We start from the raw sequence: 20,153 nt of genomic DNA, 5'->3' as shown, positions 1-20,153 counted from the left end.
TTATATTAGTTTCAGGTGTATACCATAATGGTTTGACAATAGTTTGCCTTTGTAAATGTTTTGAGTTTTATTCTTAAAAAAAAAATTTTTTTTTACATTTATTTATTTTTTGAGAGACATAGAGAGACAGAGCACAAGTTGGGGAGGGGCAGAGAGAGAAGGAGACACAGAATCTGAAGCAGGCTCCAGGCTCCGAGCTGTCAGCACAGAGCCTGATGCAGGGCTTGAACCCACAAACCATGAGATCATGACCTGAACCTAAGTCAGACACCCAACTGACTGAGCCACCCAGGCGCCCCAGTGTTTTGAGTTTTATTCTTACACTGATGGTTAGTGATAGAAATAATAATTTTTTATTTTAGAGAAAGTTAAAAACATTTATTAAGAAAACAGTCAGTGCCATTCCATTATTTTTAGTAAAGTATGCCTCAATTTAAGTACTTTGGAGTTTATCAGAACTTTCTTTTCTGAAGTTGCTATGTTACTCATATTTCCTCTTTTATATGTCTTCTTAGGGTGGTCAGGCAGAATAGGGATTCTGTGCATGTAAGGTTGACTTCTATTCTTCTGTGTGATTCCTTTTTTCTGTTAAAAAAAAAAAAGCAAGTGAAAGAATAGGATAGAAAATAGCCAATAAAATACTATCATATTAGCATTTAAAGTTTTCACATATTCTTATTTGATTTAAGTGCTTTGGTTGCCTAGATTAAATCAGTTGCAGTTGACTCCATCTTCTTGAATCTTTCTAGTTCAAGAAGTATAGTTATACCTTTATTTTTTACTACATTTGTGCAGTGAGGACCATCCTGTCTATTCCAAGATTATAGTTGGAAACTCACAACTGCTCTTCTGAGTTTTAAGAAAAGGTGCCAGAAGAAAGATGCCTAATTAGTTGTCATTTGTTTCCTACTTCTTTCTGGTTGTGTTATAATTACTTGTTTCCTATATTCTGTTAAGTTTTACATTATAAGCACTTTATTATAAGCAAACTTGCTTCTCTGCTCCCTTGTTATTTCTGTATTGTTCGGCTGTTGGTGTAGACTAGCCACAAGTAGAAGAACATAGTTTTTGACTGCTTGCTCTTTTGAATGGAAAGGAACTAGTCTTGGGGATTCAAACTTAGAGTTGGAAGGTAGAGCACAGGAAAATCTTTCATGGTTTATTACATCAGTGTGTTGAAAATTAAAAATTGTGCAGAAGAGAGACATCTTAGATGGCATTATAACTGAGACATAACGTATTGGTTAGACAAATATGAGACTAGGTCACATGGGAAGGACTGGAAACGAAAAGATAATGGAAGTACTATTACTAGCTTCTGAAAATAAAGGAAAATATAATTGTTTGTATCCTGTCAATTATTTTTACTCTGTACATTATAGTTATTGAATACACTGCCCTAGTATTGTTCCATATAACAAATCTCTTTGATACTAGAATTTTCACTACCAATGTGTTTTAACTTTAGTTTTACTTTTTTAAGGTTGATTGTATATCCTCCACCACCTACTAAAGGGGGATTAGGAGTAACTAATGAAGATCTGGAATGCTTAGAAGAAGGAGAGTTTCTTAATGATGTAATCATTGATTTCTATCTTAAGTAAGTACAGTGATGAATGATCTCATTTGTTTTATCAGTTTTGATGTGAACTTTAAACTGCATGTCTATCACTGAAGTATTTTAACTCTAGCTAAAAGTAACCTGCCAACAATTCAGATTTTAGAAATTTTTGCCGGGGCGCCAGGGTGGCTCAGTTGGTTAGGTGTTCGACTCTTGATTTCAGCTCAGGTCATGATCTCACAGTGGTGGGATTGAGCCCTGTGTTGGGCTCTGCTCCAACAGGGTGGAACCTGCCTGGGATTCTCTCTCTCTCTCTCTCTCTCTCTCTCTCTCAAAATAAATACATGTTGAAAAAACTGTTTGCCTACCGAGGTTTTCTACAGTTGACTACTTCAGTTTGTATATACTCCAGAAGAGTTGCTATTTTTTGTTTGTTTTAGTTCTTGTTTATTTGTTTATTTTTTTTATTTATACTTCTTAACTGTTGTATTACTGTGGTGAAGGAAGTATCTAAAAATTACAGATCACTTTGGGAAAGGAAAAGAAGCAACCCTGTAGTTATCTATTCTGTCTTCAAGTGCTGTAAGAGTTACCTGTCATTTAAAAAACACATATCACTATGCCATTAAAAAATAATTTTCAACTTTGCATAGCTTAGTTGAAGGAATAGGTAGGAAGGTTTTATAAACTTTGATGCAAAGTTTCTAGCCTGCATCTTTCCTGAGTCCTATTGTTTACGTATACTAGCCTTATTTCAGTCACTCAGGCTCTGAATCTCTATCACTAGCCCTTCATCTCAGATACTGTACATTTGACCTCTAGAAGTTTGATCTGGGTCTTTTTTAATATCTTATACCTAGGGCCTCCATGAATTAGGAGGTTTTCCAGCCTGTCTGGTAAGAACAGGCACTATTCTTGTCACTGGCTCATTCCCTCTCATCTTTGCAGGTAGTTCTCACCCCAGCATTTTCCTCACACGCATGCAATGGTCATTCTTCTAAATACTTGAGGAGGACTCTGCAGATGTCTGGAGTTCTGTTTATCTACGACTCTTCCCTTTTTAGTATTCTGATCTGTAAATTCTAGCTGTCTTGGTCTCTCCTGACTTTCAGCATCTCAATGTGGAGTCTGCCACCTGGGTTACTCCTTCCTGTGCTGCCACCTGGAAACTACCAAAACAGTAAACTGGGGCATGAGTGGAGCTCACCTTGTTTATTTCTCATTTCTCAAAGACCACTCTTCTTTGTTGCCTGATGTCTAGTGTTTTGAAAACTATTGATTCACATGTATTTTGTGTGATTTTTCGCTTCTTTCATCCAGGTGGGTAAATCTGGTCCCTATTGTTCTGTCTTGGCTGGAAGCAGGAGTCTTCATCATCATTGACTCTTCACCCTTCCTTCCCTATCTGCATACTCAGTTGCCAATTTTAGTATATTCTGTCTCTCAAATTCATTTATTCTTTTTCTTCTGTCATCATGATTTCCTAGTACTTCTTATCTGAATTGTTATTCTGTCTTTTTAACTAGTGTCCTTGTATTTTTTATCTCTGTTTTCCTGTGCATTAGGTGTATTATGACCACCAGTATTCTTCTTAAACCACTCTATGAATGCAGTTCCCATTAGAAACTTACAGTAATTTCTTATTACCTGTCAAAATGAGTTCAGACCATCTAGCTTTTGAGAGTCTTGATAATATAACACTAATCTATCTCTTTAGCCTTTTACACGTATTTCATAGTCCAGCAAAATTGAATTATAAACAGTTTACTAAACAAAGCCTATTCTTAGTCACTCTTCTGCCTTAATGCCCTGCTCTCTTGTTTCTTGGAAGACTTTCCTCTTTATCTCAACCTGTTGAAGTTTTATTCCTCTTTCATGGTTCCTCTCAAATGGTGCCTTCCTCAAAACTTTTCCTCATCTTCTAAACAGATATTACTAATTCCCATAATACTCCATTTGCATCTCTTTTATGTTACTTATAATATTTTTCTTTATTTTTTTAATGTTTATTTAATTTTTTTTTAGAGAGAGGCAGAGCATGAGCAGGGGAGGGGCAGAGAGAGAGGGAGACACAGAATCCAAACAGAATCCAAAGCAGGCTCCAAGCTCTGAGCTGTCAGCATAGAGCCGGATGTGGGGCTCGAACCCATGAACTGCAGGATCATGACCGAGCCGAAGTCGGACACTTAACTGATTGAGTCACCCAGGCACCCCTTATTTTGCATTATTTTAAAGTTAGTTGGTGATTTTTTTTTTTAATTTTAATGTTTATTTATTTCTGAGACAGAGAGAGACAGAGCATGAGTGGGGGAGGGGCAGAGAGAGAGGGAGACACAGAATCCGAAGCAGGCTCCAGGCTCTGAGCTGTCAGCATAGAACCTGATGCGCGGCTTGAACTCACAAACTGTGAGATCATGACCTGAGCCGAAGTCGGTCGCTCAACCGACTGAGCCACCCAAGTGCCCCAGTTAGTTGGTGATTTTATGATCATTCTTATTCTAAAGGTTAAGCATCTTATGTCTTTTTTCAAAAAAAAATTTTTTTTAATGTTTGTTTATTTTTGAGAGAGAGAGAGAGAGAGACAGAGCGCAAGTTGGGGAGGGGCAGAGAGAGAGGGAGACACAGAATCTGAAGCAGGCTCTGAGCTGTCAGCACAGAACCCGATGTGGGGCTAGATGAACGGTGACATCATGATGTGGCCCGAAGTTAGAGGCTTAACCAAGTGAGCCACCCAGGCACCTCCATCTTACTTATTTTTGTATCTGTATAATAGTGCCAAATTTATATTTGGTGAGATGAACTGGATCATATTGTTAGTCTTTATATGTTTTATTAGAATTAATGAATACAATTTTATTCCTAATTTATTTCCAGTAGTACTTTTCTATATTTCCTATTCACTAAATTACCTGTTTCTCTGTCTCATTGACTTATTTTCAGAGAGGATTCTAACTTTAGTGTTTTTTTTTTTTAATAATTTTTTAATGTTTTTATTTATTTTTGGGAGAGAGAATGCAAGTAAGGGAAGGGCAGAGAGAGAGAGGGAGGCACAGAATCAGAAGCAGGCTCCAGGCTCTGAGCTGTCAGCACAGAGCCCAATGTGGGGCTTGAACTCAGGAACCGTAAGAAGATGACCTGAGCCAAAGTTGGATGGTTAATCGACTGAACCACCCAGGCGCCCCCTAACTTTAGGTTTTAAATGACTTTCTATTTATTTTTTAAATTAAGGTGTAACTTTCAAGTAGTAAAGTACATAAATCTTAAGTGTGCAGCTAGTGAATGTTCACAAATGTATGCACCCATAATATCATCATTTAGATCAAGGTAAAGAACATTTCCAGCACACCAGAAGCATCCTTTGTGTCTCCTTCCATGTAGCAAAGCCTGTCCATAACCACATTTAAAAAAATGTCAAGTTGTATTTGTCTTCTATGCTTTTTTTCTTAAAGCAATTACAAGGTCATTTCTGAATCTGCAGAGATTCAAAAGCAGAGTTAAGAATAGCAGAGTTCACTAATATGAAGAGTTTAATCACTAAATGATTCAATTACAAGCTTATGTTGAAGAATTGTTTTAGTAGAAATGGACTCAGGATTTATATATTGGACATATCTCACAGTAATTAAATTTTTTCTAGATTTATTTTAGGAGTGTCATGGTTTCAATCTTATCTCTGTGTGGTATTTGATTAATATTTCCTTCTATACTCACTCCTCTGGATTGTAAGCTATATGTCAGCATGTACTACCCCCCCTTTCCCCATTTTATGTCTCTAATGTAATTATGGTGCTCTGCACATGTTAGGAATTTGATAAGTAATTGTTAAGTAAATGAGTTAATAAGTGGGCAATTTCTGCTTTAAACAATCTTGATGGAAGGTGAGGTAAATAAAGAACAATTTTAGCTGGAATCTGAGCAGATTGCAAGATTGCTTTGAATCTAAGTGGTCATAAAAATGAAGATTTACAGAACACATAAGATAATTGGGGGAAGATTAGGTAAAATCTAAAAATAACTTACTGCTGTGGTTTTGCTATTTTACAGATATCTTATATTGGAGAAGGCATCAGATGAACTTGTTGAACGAAGTCACATTTTTAGTAGCTTTTTCTATAAATGCTTGACAAGAAAAGAAAATAATTTGACTGAAGATAATCCAAGTCTTTCGTAAGTCAGTCTTTCAATGTACTTCAGTTTTAAGAGAAAAATATGCTGTGTTGATGCTCCTAGTAAAAAAAACTTCTTACAGTTTTTCCTAGAGTGATCAGTATTACCATTTGTGCAGGCCTTTCAGCTCTTTCTCACCCCACTGTTCTTTTCCCTATCAGAGGAGGCTGACTCTTGCAGGCTGCATTTCCAAGTGCATGTTCTGTGGGGGACACTGGAAGTTGGAGGGCAAGGGAGGAAAAAGTCAGGTTATTTCTTTGTTACCCTCTTTGCATTGGGCAGTGATTTTGGCAGTGGCTCTATTTCCTCTATGGGTCCCATCTTATTTATTTATTTTTTAAGTTTATTTATTGAGAGAGAGAGAGAGAGAGCACATGTGAGGGGAGGGGCAGAGAGAGAATCCCAAGCAGGCTCCACATTGTCAGCGTGGCACTCAACACAGGGCTCAATGCGGGGCTCAAACCCAAGAATCGTGAGATCAGAACCTGAGCCGAAATCTAGAGTTGGATGCTTAACTGACTGAGCCACCCAGGTGCCCCTATATTTAACTTATTTGATGGCTTCCTGTTCTATTTTATGTATATAGAAATTGATGGTTGGTACCATGCATTTAATCTTATGTTTTGTTTTAAGATTACTAGTCATTATTTGGCATAGCCACCTAGAAACTGATGAAATGAAAGCAAGTGGATTCTGCTGTGGTTTTAAATTTTAAAGTAATTTTTTAAAATTAGAAGTTACATGTTTGATCATATATAAAAGTAATATAAAACAGTGTTACATAAGTGGCATATTCCAGGGTAAGACATATATAAGGTACTAAGATACTATACTTCATATCTTATATACACATACATACACACAGTTGACCCTTGAACAACATGGATTTCAACCATGGGAGTCCATTTATATGCAGATTTTTTGGGATAAATACAGTACATGTATATACTGTAAATACTGCAAATGTATTTTCTCTTCCTTATGATTCTCTCAACATTTTCTTTTCTTTAGCTTACTGTATTATAAAAATATATAATACATATACCACAAAATATGTGTTAATTGGCTTTATGTAATCAGTAAAGCTTCTGGTCAACAGTAGGCTATTAGTAGTAGTTAAGGTTTGGGGATCCAAAAATTATATAGGTGGGTTTTTAACTCCATGGCGGGGCTCAGTTCCCCTATCCCCTCACAGGTAAATACTTAGGTTAATGCTTGGCCTGATATATATGTAATTAGTTATCACACAAAGAATTTCTACAAATCAGTAAAAAAATAAGAAGATAGCCACAAAGCAGAGTGGTAAGGGGTATAAACCTTAATGGTAAATAAATCTCTGACAAGAAACTCCAACTACTAGTGTAAGGGAATTGCAGACTAAATGATGCACAAACTCATTACTATGGATTATGAGATGCTGAGAGATCTGGCTTCTGCCCGTCTCCATACTCTCACCTCATGACATTCTTTCTCCTCACTTACCCTCCTTCAGCTCAGCCTTCCTCCTTTCAGTTTTCAAATATGCTAAGCTCTTTTCCTATTTTCTGACTGAAATTTCTTCTCCTGGCACTTTTTTTGTATTGTAACATGGTTTGTGATCATTGGTTTGTTTGCTTGTCCTAAGGTTAAACTTCATGAGGTCATGGACTTTATCTGTCTTATTTTCTACTCTGTCCCAGTGCCTTTTTCTCAGTGCTTGTAACATACTAGGAACTCGAAAGAGAATAATAATATATTTTATTGAATGGGAGAGAACTCTTAGACATATAATTACAGATCTTCCAAAGAGTTAGGAACTGAGAATAAGAGATTATATTGTGTTTCCCATAACCTCTCCCATTCTCCTTGTTCCATCTAGTGTCTAATATATCAATCAAATAAGTCCAGTATGATCAGGAAATCAAACACCAACATAACAAAACAAAAGAAAACCAGGTGTCTATCTTTAAGATTTTCAAATGGAAAAGCAAATTAATAGGCTATGCACTATTTGAAAATAATTGTTCATAATCATTATAATGATTGGGTCATTCTGAAACAAAATTCAGTAAACATGTGACTTCTGATCATTTTATGAAGTTAAAGTCTACATAGTGTCTAATTCCTACCACCTTTTATTAGCTCATTCTAAATTCCATCTTCTCCTAATGTTTACTCCTGTGAGTATGGTTAGATATTCAGATGAATAGGGATGAGACAAAGATTTCTTTTCCTATATTACTTGGTATATAAATATAAAACAACTTATTTAATTCCTTGCATAAAAAGGAGGTTCTTGGGGGCGCCGAAGTGGCTCAGTTGGTTAAGCCTCTGACTTTGGCTCAGGTCATGATGTCACAGTTCATGGGTTTGAGCCCTGCATCAGGCTCTGTGCTGATAGGTCAGAGCCTGGAGCCTGCTTCAGATTCTGTGTCTCCCTCTCTCTCTGCCCCTCCCCTGCTTCAGCTCTGTCTCTCTTTGTCTCAAAAATACACATTAAAAAAAAAAAAAAATTCTTGGAGGCCCTGAGCTAGAAGTTACACACCACCTCTTTTCTAAAACTTTTTTTTAAGCAAGACTTTGAAAGTCTTTTTTTTTTAAGTTTTACTTTTTAAATGTTTATTTTTTTTTAATTTTTATTTTAGAGTATGAACAGGGAGAGGGGCAGAGGGAGAGAGAGAGAATCTTAAGCAGGCTTCATGGTCAGAGCCTGATGCTGGGCTTGATCCTATGACCCTGGGATCATGACCTGCGCCAAAATCAAGAGTTGAATGGTTAACCAACTGAGCCACTCAGGCACCCCCCTTAAAACTTTTTTTTGATACTCAAACTTGGTTTAATATCTTCCTTCCTTATTTTCCTGATAAGATAAAGAAACAATTATTTGTGTGTCCTAGTTCTTTTCTAGGTGGCTTTTCTAAATGCTATAACATAATTCCTTTGTGTCCCTTATGACACTTATATTTTAGACATGGTTTTTTTCTACCCTCTTCATTTGTGAACTCCTTAAGGGCAGCGTGGGTGATTTTTATTATTTATTATTAAGAACCTAATAAATCTATGTTGAAGAAGTAAATGAAAGATGGATGAATAGTGGGTATTTTCAACTCATTGTCTTATAATTTCCTTATATGTAAAATGAAAGGAGATGACTGTCATCTTTAAAAAAATCTAAGAATATATGCCTCATTCCTCCTGTTAGCTTTAACACCTCCCTCATCACAGGTATAACATTTAGACAATTCTTTTAAGGTTTAATGATAATATTTTTATCATGCCCAGATGGAACTAAAGTAAATAAATAGGTTTAGCTGTTTACATACAGTTACTGAGCTATTTTTGGAGTCTATAAACCATTTTATAAATTGCTCCTTCTATTCTATCTATGACATTGTTTATAAACAGTCATTAAGTTTAACAACAATTAGAAATTAATGAAAGGAAATGAGTATTATATATCTTAATATGTGTTAAATATTATATATCTTGAAGAAGATGGTTAAGTAAACTGAATCTCACATTTTTCAGTATATAAAAATGACTCCTGAAATCTGTATCTTCAATTTTTAATTTTTTATATGTAAAATACATGTATCTTTCATATTCCCAGAATGGCACAGAGGAGACATAAAAGAGTAAGAACATGGACTCGTCACATAAACATCTTTAACAAAGATTACATCTTTGTGCCTGTAAATGAGTCGTGAGTATTTCGGATTATTTAAAAACAAAATTGGAGAGTACAGAAAAAAATATTTTGTGCATTTTTAGATTAATAATCAGTAAAAGGTATGGGTATGCATCTCGAGTACTATGTTTAAATTTTCCAAAGAAGTAGCTAAAACTTTGAGTGACTATATTAGATTTTGATTTGGCAAATGGTCATATTGTAAATATAGTAGAAAAAATAAAAATGACAAATGCCCATAAGACTGTAATGACTGAGACATTGAATTTTTCTTTTTTGGGCTCAAAAGAATTTCTTACTAAGTAAAAGATGAAAAGATTTTAGAATAAACCTTAAAATATTTAAGAGAACAAACTGTTTAAGCACTAACAGAAAAAAGATGATGCTATGAGTTTATTTATTAAAGCAGTTCTTCAATAGGAAGCACTGATTATATGAAAGTAAATAAATTTGAAATAACTCAGATTTTACCCTAAGTAGTCTTACTACTCATTTAATTACTTTTGGAATGTGTGGTCCGTGTTATGTCAGATATTACAGTGTAGTTAATTGGTATGAAGTTTGTTTTACCCACTTTCTCAGCTGTAGATCCAAAACACATTGCTATGCATTGTTTAGATTTCGTGTTATTAAGATTGTGTTTCTTTTTCAACAGATCTCATTGGTATCTTGCTGTCATTTGTTTTCCATGGTTAGAAGAAGCTGTATATGAAGATTTTCCACAAACTGTATCCCAGCACTCACAGGCTCAGCCATCTCAACATGACAACAAAATAATAGGTGGTAAACTTAATGTAGATACTGTTTTTAATGATGATGACAACAGTAGAATGATTATAGTGAACAATATGAGGTTAAAATATGGTATATATATATATATATACATATATATGTATATATATATATACATACATACATATATATCTATATCTATATCTATCTATCTATATATATATACATACATATATATCTATATATATATATATATATACATATATATATATATATATATATATATATATATACACACACATTAGGGAGGGAGGGAGGGGGAGAGAGAGATAGAGAGAGAGAGAGAGAGAGAGAGAGAGAGAGGCAAAGGGGGAGGGACAGAAGGAGCCAGAGAGAGAATCTGAAGTAGGCTCCATGCTCAGCACAGAGTCCAGTGTGGGGCTCGATCTCACAACCATGAGATCATGAACTGAACTGAAATCAAGAGTTGGATGCTCAACTGACTGAACTACCCAGGAGCCCTGGTGGTAGTATTTTTTTTTTTAATGAAACTAGTAGAAAGAATAAGAAATCTGAAATTTTCATATAGATGCCCAACCTCATGTATAGACAAAATGTAATTCTTAAGTTATAATGTTATGTCAAGTTTTATCATAGCATTTTTTATAAAATAATCTTGCTAACATGACTAAGAATTCATACTATGGATCTTCAGGCATAGACCAGTTCAGGTCTTTGGCCTCCTTTGTTAAGTTTATTCCTAGGTATTGTATTCTTTTTTTTTACTAGTAAAGAAACTAAACCAATTATCAAAAACCAAAGAAAAAATCAATGACCAGATAAATTCACAGATGAATTCTACCAAACATGTAAAGAAGAGTTAGTATCTACTGTCTTCAAACTATTCCCCCCCCCCCCCCCCCCGCCAAAAAAAAGAAGAGAGGCTTCCAAATTGATTCAATGAGGCCAGCATTACTCTGATACTGAAGCCAGACAAACACACTAAAAAACAAGAAAACTACAAGCCAATATCCCTGATGAACACAGAAGGAAAAGTCATCAGCAAAATATTAACAAACTGAATCCAAAACTACATTTAAAGACAGTTAAGTGGGATTTATTCCAGCTATGAAAGGATGGTTCAGTATCTGCAAATCAACCAACGTGACACATCACATTAACAAATTAAAGGATAAAAACCATTTGCTCATCTTAAAAGATGCAGAAAAAGCATCCATTCATGATAAAAACTCCCAACAAAGTGGGTTTAGAGGGAACATAGTTCAGCAGCATCATAAAGCCCATGAATGACAACCCATACCTAACATCATACTTATGGAGAAAAGCTAAAAGCTTCTCCTTTACGATCAGGAACAAAGATGTCCACTGTCACCACTTTTATTCAACATAGTACTGAAGTCCAGCAATTAGACAAGAAAATAAAAAAAGGCAACCAAATTGGTAAGGTAGAAGTAAAATTGTCACTATTTGCAGATGACATGATACCATATATATATATACATATATACATATACATATATACATATACATATACATATACATATACATATACATATACATATATATACATATATATACCATATATATATGTGTATATATATACATGTACATATATGTACATATATATACGTATATATATGTACATATATATACATGTATATATATACACACACATATATATATATATTCATATTCTTTTTGGTGCAATTGTAAGTGGAATTGTTTTCTTAATATCTCTTTCTGCTACTTTGTTATTAGTATATAGAACTGCAACAAATTTCTGTACATTAATTTTGTATCTTGCAACCCTACTGAATTAATGTATTCTAAGAGTTTTTGGGTGGTGAAATCCCACATTTTTTCTCAATTTAAATGAACACATTTCTTGTTAATGCTAGTAAACTGACTAGGTTTACTTAAAATTCTTAAAATTCTTACTTAAACTTCAGGTCTCTTAAACTTCTTCCATGATTTTTCTTATGTTACAACCCAAATGTTAATTCAGTAAGCAAATAAGCCTACTTATTTTGAGAAAAAAAGAAAATTACATGTTTTATAGCTATAGTCTAAGCAGTAAGCAGAATATTAATAGCCATTGCCATTAATACTGGTCCAAACCACATCTAAATACTTGATATTAGATATAAAATAAGCACTCATTATTGCTTTATTATTTCTAACTAGATAATGATGTACATACTACTTCAACACTGTCCTTGGGCACAGAGGATTCCCAAGTAAGTGTGTTCTTTATAGATATGAAAGAAGGAATCTTTTCTATTGTTATTTTTTAGTTTTTATTTCATTTATTTCCACCCTGGTCTTTATTATTTCCTTCCTTCTACTACCTTTGGGCTTTGTTGGATCTAACTTTTCTAGTTTCTTTAGGTGTAAGGTTAGATTGTTTATTTGAAATTTTTCTTATTTGTTGAGGTATGCCTATATCACTATAAACTAACCTCTTAGAACTGCTTTCGTAGCATCCCAAAGATTTTGGGCTAATGTGTTTTCATTTTCATTTGTTGCCATGTAGTTTTGTGATTTCCTCCTTGAGTTCTTTGTTGACCCATTGGTTGTTTAATAGCAGGTTTAGTGTCCACATTTTTAGGTTCTGTTAACTTTTCTTTTTCTTTTTTCTTTTTTTCTTTTTTTTGAATGTTTATTTTTGAGAGAGAGAGAGAGAGACAGAGCATGAGTGGGGGAGGGGCCGAGAGAGAGGGAGACACAGAATCCAAAGCAGGTTCCAGGCTCTGAGCTGTCAGCACAGAGCCTGAGGCGGGGCTCAAACTCACCAGCCGTGAGATCATGACCTGAGCCGAAGTCAGACACTCAACCGACTGAGCCACTCAGGCACCCCTAACTTTTCTTTTATGGACTTCCAAACTGTTATGTATGGTCTAGATTTGGTGTCTTAATTGATTAAGGTAGCCACCTAGTGATTTTTTTTTTTTTTTTTTTGTATGTATAGACAGTAGCAGCCTTGCTATCCTGGCAGAGGCTTATGTCTTTACTGTTACTGGTATAGGGTGGGCAGAAGAAAGGAAGTTTCCTTTTCTGTTCTAACAGTGGCACAATAGGGGACCTTCTTCTTGCTTGTACAACAGTCTTCCCAAATTAAGTTCCTTAGACCAACTGTTGTAAGATGCAGAGTATGATAAAAAGGATTGTAAGGTCAGTTAAGTTGGTTAAACCCTGTGTCCTATTCATCTCTTAAAGATTCACTGTTACATTAGAATAATAAAGGTACTAAGAAGTTATGCATTAAAGAATCTGCTTAAGTTTGGCCTGTTGTTTCCCAGATTTGTCTCCAGTGACATCATATATTGAGTTAGAGAATGTATGCAAAGGCAGGTTAAATTAACTAGTTTATCTTTGCTTGAGATGGTAACTGTGAATAAAAGTAATTAAAGTTCTAGGTTGTTTTTTAGGCTATGTCAAAGTTCTAGAACTTCTTGAAGCTACATGTAAAAGTATAAGATACTGTTTCACTAGTATAAGAAAATAAATCAATGAATTTCTGAAAAAACAACATTGGCTCACTTTAGATGATGAAAAGGACTCTTACTTGAAATTTTAATTTCAGAGTATTTCAAACATTTTAAAGATTAACTGAACACTAATGTATTCAAACTGGTTTTAATTGCAAAGCCATAAAAATTCCTGTTTTATTTCAGAGTACCGAGACAAATATATCAGTACCAGTACCAAAGAAAATGTGTAAAAGGTAGGTACATGCTATAATAATAGTTTTCTCAGATATTTAAGTTTAATTCATGTACAAGTATGTACATCTTGATTTCTTCTTTTGATTTTCATAGGCCATGCATTCTCATACTAGATTCCTTGAAAGCTGCTTCTATACAAAACACAGTTCAGAATTTACGAGAGTAAGTAATGACAATTTTTCTCAGTCTGTTATCTAAAATCTCAATAATTTTGAAGGTACGATATTTAAGAATTACTGAAAAGACTGTATCAGGAATTATATTTTATTATGTATTTAGATGAGGTCTACAATCTAATCAATAATAAACATCCCCTATTGTATGTTAATATTAAAGCACTAATATTTCTCAGATAATAACTTGTATATATTGAAAGTAAAATCAAAATTTGTATTCATAACTGAACAAAAAGCATAATTTTACAAAGGAGCATTGCGGCTATTAGTGGTTATCAAAAGTATCATTTTAGAGAAAATAAGAACTCTTTCACCTTTTTATTACTTCTGTGTGTATATACTGGGGAGCCTGGCTGTCTCAGCTGTAGAGCAAGCGTGTGACTCTTGATCTCAGGGTCTTGAGTTTAAGCCCCATCTTGAGTGTGGAGCTTACTCAAAAAAAAAGGGGGGGGTTAGTATTTTTGTGTGTATATAAATGTGTGTGTGTATATGTATGTGTGTAATTTTGTAATTACTGTAGGATCTGGAAACAACTGGGAACTCAAGTTTTAAAGTAATTTGTTAGTTTAGTAATTAACAAATTTAGTAATTTGTTAGTAATATAAATGAGCTTATGTGTGTGAGTTATGAAAGTTGGATTGTTGAAAAAAGTCTAGCTTTTAGTTAGAAACTCAGATGATTTTCTTTTAAATAGCAACCCTTGAAGCCTCACATATTATAATTTGTACTGTTAAACTTGGAAATTTGACTTGAGGCAACACATTTGGTAGCAAATATTTTCCATCTTTGTGTTGAATAATAGTAAAGAGATTTCTACTAGAGTCACTCTACTTTTTTGATGATTCAAGGTATTTAGAAGTAGAGTGGGAAGTTAAACGAAAAACTCATCGTGAATTCAGCAAAACAAACATGGTGGACCTATGCCCTAAAGTTCCTAAACAAGATAATAGCAGTGATTGTGGAGTATATTTACTGCAGTATGTGGAGAGCTTCTTTAAGGTATGTAAAAATTCTTTATTCACAGTTACCAGCATATAATTACAAATTACTGGGCAAACAAAGAAGCAAAATATTACAGGTAATCAAGAAAGAAAAAGTAAATCACATATAATCCAGATATTAGAGTTATTTAATGGATAAGAACTTTAAAATGATTTGAATAATACGTTAGAGAGAACAGAGTGAACAAAATGGATGAAAAGATGGAACCTGCTAAAAAAAAGATCACGTGGGTATTCTACAGCTAAAATTTCATAATAATATATCTGAAATTAAGAATTTATTGGCACTGGGATGCCTGCATGGCTCAGTTGGTTAAGCATCCTTCTTCAACTCAGGTCATGATCTCAAGCCCTGTGTCGGGCTCTGTGCTGACAGCTAGCTCAGAGCCTGGAGCCTGTCTTCAAGATTCTGTCTCCCTCTCTTTCTGTCCCTCCCCTGCTCAGGCTGTCTCTCTCTCTCTCTGTCTCAAAAATAAATAGAACATAAGAAAAAAAAAAGAATTTATTGGACTTGTGATGAATACTTGGCGTTGTATGCAAGTGATGAATCACTAAATCCTACACGAAATTAATATTATACATATATTAACTACATATATATTAACTAACGAATTTAAATAAAAACTTGGAAGAAAAAATAGGAACTTATTGCTTGAGTTTAATAGCAGACTTGGAGGGGCGCCTGGGTGGCTCAGTCGGTTAGGCGGCCGACTTCAGCTCAGGTCACGATCTCGCGGTCCGTGAGTTCGAGCCCCGCATCGGGCTCTGGGCTGATGGCTCAGAGCCTGGAGCCTGCTTCCGATTCTGTGTCTCCCTCTCTCTCTGCCCCTCCCCCATTCATGCTTTGTCTCTCTGTCTCAAAAATAAAATAAAACATTAAAAAAAAATAGCAGACTTGGATGTAGCAGAAGACAGGATTAGAATTAAAAAAAAAAAAAGAGCAACTGGGTGGCTCAGTTGCTTAAGCATCTGGCTCTTGATTTTGGCTCAGGTCACAATCTCACAGTTTGTGGGTTCAAGCTCCACGTTGGGCTCTGCACTGACAGTGTGCAGCCTGCTTGCGATTCTCTCTCTCTGCCCTTCCCCTGCTCACTGTCTCTCTCTCAAAATAAATAAACTTCCATAAATGAGTAAATAAATAACAAATAAATAGGGCAATAGAAAGTATTCAACTGTATTTGAGAGAAAAAAAAGAACGTAAAGAACAGAATAGACAAGTGTGATGTGAGTAAAAAATTTGAATTTACATGTAATTGGAGTTCCAGAAAGATTAGGTTGGAAGAGAAAGGCAGACAAAAATTTGAAGGAAAAATTTCAAAACTAAAAGACCCATGTTTTCAAGAAGCTCAGAAAGCCATAAGCTAGATGAGTACAGTGACAAGCATGAGTGTTCTTTTCTAGCTCATCAGCCATGCTATAGGTAACAGTATTGAAGAAATTTTAAAAGCAAGGGACCACTCTTTGCTTTTTAAACCATCAGCTCGTTACTTCAGTCATTACCAGTGTTACTTGTGAGGCCCCTCTCCTCTCTCTGGAGGTCAGGGAGGCGAGACTGAAAGTTCCAACTCTCTAATTACATTGTTGGTTGTCTTGGCAACCAGCCCCATTTTTTTTGGTGTGGTGTTACGAAGGTGGGTACAGAAGCAGGGTATTTTTGACTAGAAGCTTGCTTGGAGAATTCTTTTTTTTTCATATTTATTTTCTTTATTCTGAGAGAGCATGAGTGGGTGAGAGGCAGAGACAGAGAGATAATCCCAAGCAGGCTCTGCACTGTTAGTGCAGAAACCAGCACGGGGCTCCTTACCACCCCCCGCCCAAACCATGAGATCATGACCTGAGCCTAGATCAAGATTTGGACAATTAACTGACTGAGCCACCCAGGTGCCCCTTGCTTGGAGAATTCTTAAAGGTACTTTCAGCATGTGAGGGTTATAGTATACAGTTGGAACTTTTGATATAATTGGGGAGGAATGGTAATATATAGTTTTAGGTGAATCGTATAGTATGTGAATTCTATCTCAGTAAAGCTGTTATTTTAAAAAGTTAGCAATTTTTCAGGGTGCCTGGCTGGCTTAGCCAGAAGAGCATGTGACGCCTGATCTCAAAGTCGTGACTTTGAGCCCCATGTGGGGTGTAGAGAGTACTTAACTTAAAAATAAAAAGCTAAAAAAAGTTAGGAATTTTTCATTTCTTGTAAAATGAAATTAAAACAAGTTTGAATTGTCCTGCTAAAGGGATTTCATTTTCTTTTCTCTCATTAGGATCCTATTGTTAATTTTGAACTTCCAATTCATTTGGAGAAATGGTTTCCTCGTCATGTAATAAAGACCAAACGGGAAGATATTCGAGAGCTCATTTTGAAACTTCACTTACAGCAACAGAAGGGCAGCAGTAGCTAGTTAATCTGTACAAACATGACACAGATGTCCTATAAGATTACTGGAAAGCTGCTTACCAGCATTTGTGTTAGTCAGCTCACAGAGAAGAAAATAACTTGTGGTAGTTTTATAAGTCATTGAACATTATTTAAAATAAATAAGATATATTATTAGATTGTTGGGATCTGATAGATGTAGTGGGAAATGGGGGTGATATAGAGAAACTTATTAGAAATTAAACTTTCATAAATATTTGATATTTTTCTGATCAAATTTGCTTCTGATTATGCAATAGCATATGTAAATGTGGGAATGTTTTTGTAGATAATAAAACCAAGTGATCTGTACTTCCATATAACTGGGAGTTGAGGGGAGTTAGGTCCTCCCTGGTGCCAGCCCCAGTGCTTGTCACATTTGTTGACAAGTCACATTATATTGTAATACTATTCTTTGCGGCTCAAGCATGCAATATGAATACTATGTATTTTTTTAAAGAAGAATTTAGTATTAAGGCTTCAGAAAATGCCATTTACGGCATCCTTTCTGTATAGTGTAAAAGAAGACATGATGTTAGGAAGATGATTGAAATTGACTCTTTCAAAGCGCAGCTTATTTTTCTCAGTTGCTAAATGGAATTGTTACTCTGCTGTGATTGTTACATGTTTTCTTTTTCTTTTGATGTCATATATGGGGATCTGGGAAATTAGTTCATTCATTCAGAATGAAGTTTGGAACAAAAAAAATTTAGCTACCCAAAATAGGTTTTTACAATGACATTTGTAGCTCAACATAGTTCTTTGAGGTAATAGCTATATCAATATTGACTTCTATCCTATTCTGATATCCTAGAATATACGTACACACTTTCTGTAAGTATCAAAGATAAAATTGATGTCCTCATAACTTTAATTAAAGAATACCCTCAAAATCTTATTTATTAATTGTTAGAACTAAATATATAATTTTATAGCTCTGTTTACCCAGTATTTATCTGCAAAGTCAGATTGCTCGAATTGCTTTTATATTTTTAAATTGTAGTTTTTAGAGACCTATGATCCCTATGAAGCATAAATTTTTATTAAATGTTTAGGGAACAGTTTTGAATTCATGTGATGATGGTGGTATTATATGTGATTAAACACTTTACAACCTTTTCCTAATGTTATCAGGAAAATTTTGAGGGGACAATTATATTGTATTTTCTCAGATTAAAAAAACATGTTTTTTAAGAATATTATTTTAATCTTCTGTTTTAAGTATCTCTTGGATTTATATTGTTAACTGTATATAAAGCAGTGAAGCAAAGGCAATTTAAGATAAAGCTAAAAATTGGAACATTTTATTTCAAAATCATGTGAATTTGAAGTCAGTTAAGCCTCAGTATTTTTGAATTTTTGTTAATCTTGTCACCATCTTTATATTGTTAAAGATATTTGTCTTTTGGAGATTTCTCAGAAAGATGATTATAATTACATAATTTTATTCCCAGTATGTGTGTGTATGGGAGGGGATTTTTTTAAAATGACTATTAATTATTTTGTACATCTAACTTTGGGAAAGCAAGTATGTAATACATCTTCATATGACTTCTTAACTTTTGTGTTTGTATGTTTTTCCAAGGTACCACTGTCCTTTATCATGTTTTGAAGATTGTTTAAAATTCATTTTCCTAAATTCATGTGGAAATAATGTGTTGAGAATATCAACATTTTATATTAAACATGTTTCCAATTCATCAAATTAAGGTGTAATTTTCCTTTCTTAAGAATCATGAGCCATTCTTAGAAATAAATTGTTGAATTCATAATACCCAATGCATCTCCAATAACTGATGGTTAGATGAATTTTTCTTTCTGCCTTAACAAGCATATAGTTAATTTGATTGTTCAGGAGACATTTTTGGAGCATGTACTATTAGCAGGCAGTTTGCTAGGTACAAAACAATGAACCCCAGCTTTTATTCCTGAGTCATTTATAGCTAATGGGAGAAATGGACATATGCATAGTTTTAATATTACTGGTAAAAATGATCATAGAGTTTCTTGGGGGCTCAGGAGGGAATTCAGCCTTGCTGCATGTGTGTGTGTGTGTGTGTGTGTGTGTGTGTGTGTGTGTGTGTGTGTATGTGAGAGAGAGAGAGAGAGAGAGAGGTGGCAGGGGAGAGAGAGTGAGATGTGGTAGAGAGGTAGTAAGAGGGTTGTCACTGGACAGGGAAAGTCTTCCTAGAGAAGATAATACTAATTTTAATTTGCAACTCTTGGAGTAAACAAAAGTGGTAGCTTTTTTTTTTTTTTTTTTTTTGTTATATCTGATCACTTAACTAGGATTTAGGAAAAGTTTAATGCCTCTTATAATCAGTTTGTTTTCTTTTTATGTTATGGGGGAAATAAGGTTCTTGTCATACAGAGCCATTTCTAACCTGGTTCTAATCTATGTGCTGTCCTCTTCTTTCCACTGTCACCTACTTTTTAATTCTATAAAATTATTTATGCTGTAATTGCTTTTGGCTTAATACCAAGCTTAAGCCTTTTATTCATAGCAAATTATCTTGGGTTTTCTTTCTTTCAGTAATGTTTATTTGGAAATGTGCTGAACTAAAATAAATATGAAATGTCATCTGTATTCAGTATTTTTTTTTTTTTTAATTGTGAAAATGACCTGTAATTGTTGAACTATGTCTGGACTGGAAGAACTGTGAGTGGACTTGTATACTCTGAAGGCTTGC

At 34.6% G+C, this 20,153-nt stretch overlaps 1 protein-coding gene across 7 annotated transcripts in view; it reads left to right on the top strand.

Annotated features, from left to right (window-relative positions):
• Positions 1 to 19,168, top strand: part of SENP7 (SUMO specific peptidase 7) — a 149,219-nt gene extending 130,051 nt beyond the window's left edge. For 6 of the 7 annotated variants that reach the window (XM_060640155.3, XM_060640152.3, XM_060640151.3 and 3 more), the window contains 9 exons: positions 1,484 to 1,600; positions 5,606 to 5,728; positions 9,318 to 9,410; positions 10,051 to 10,175; positions 12,333 to 12,385; positions 13,823 to 13,872; positions 13,967 to 14,035; positions 14,898 to 15,048; positions 17,312 to 19,168. In XM_060640155.3, the coding sequence (XP_060496138.1) occupies positions 1,484 to 1,600; positions 5,606 to 5,728; positions 9,318 to 9,410; positions 10,051 to 10,175; positions 12,333 to 12,385; positions 13,823 to 13,872; positions 13,967 to 14,035; positions 14,898 to 15,048; positions 17,312 to 17,449 (919 nt within the window). In that variant the 3' untranslated portion in view covers positions 17,450 to 19,168. The remainder of the gene's footprint in view (positions 1 to 1,483; positions 1,601 to 5,605; positions 5,729 to 9,317; positions 9,411 to 10,050; positions 10,176 to 12,332; positions 12,386 to 13,822; positions 13,873 to 13,966; positions 14,036 to 14,897; positions 15,049 to 17,311) is intronic. The other variant, XM_060640149.3, reaches the window with a different exon arrangement.
• The last annotated feature ends 985 nt before the right edge of the window (positions 19,169 to 20,153 follow it).

Source organism: Panthera onca, chromosome C2 (genome assembly GCF_046562875.1).
Source record: "Panthera onca isolate mPanOnc1 chromosome C2, mPanOnc1 haplotype 2, whole genome shotgun sequence".
NCBI lineage: Eukaryota > Metazoa > Chordata > Mammalia > Carnivora > Felidae > Panthera > Panthera onca.
Note: the sequence above shows the minus strand (reverse complement) of the source record. Positions and strands in the feature narration are given on the sequence as shown.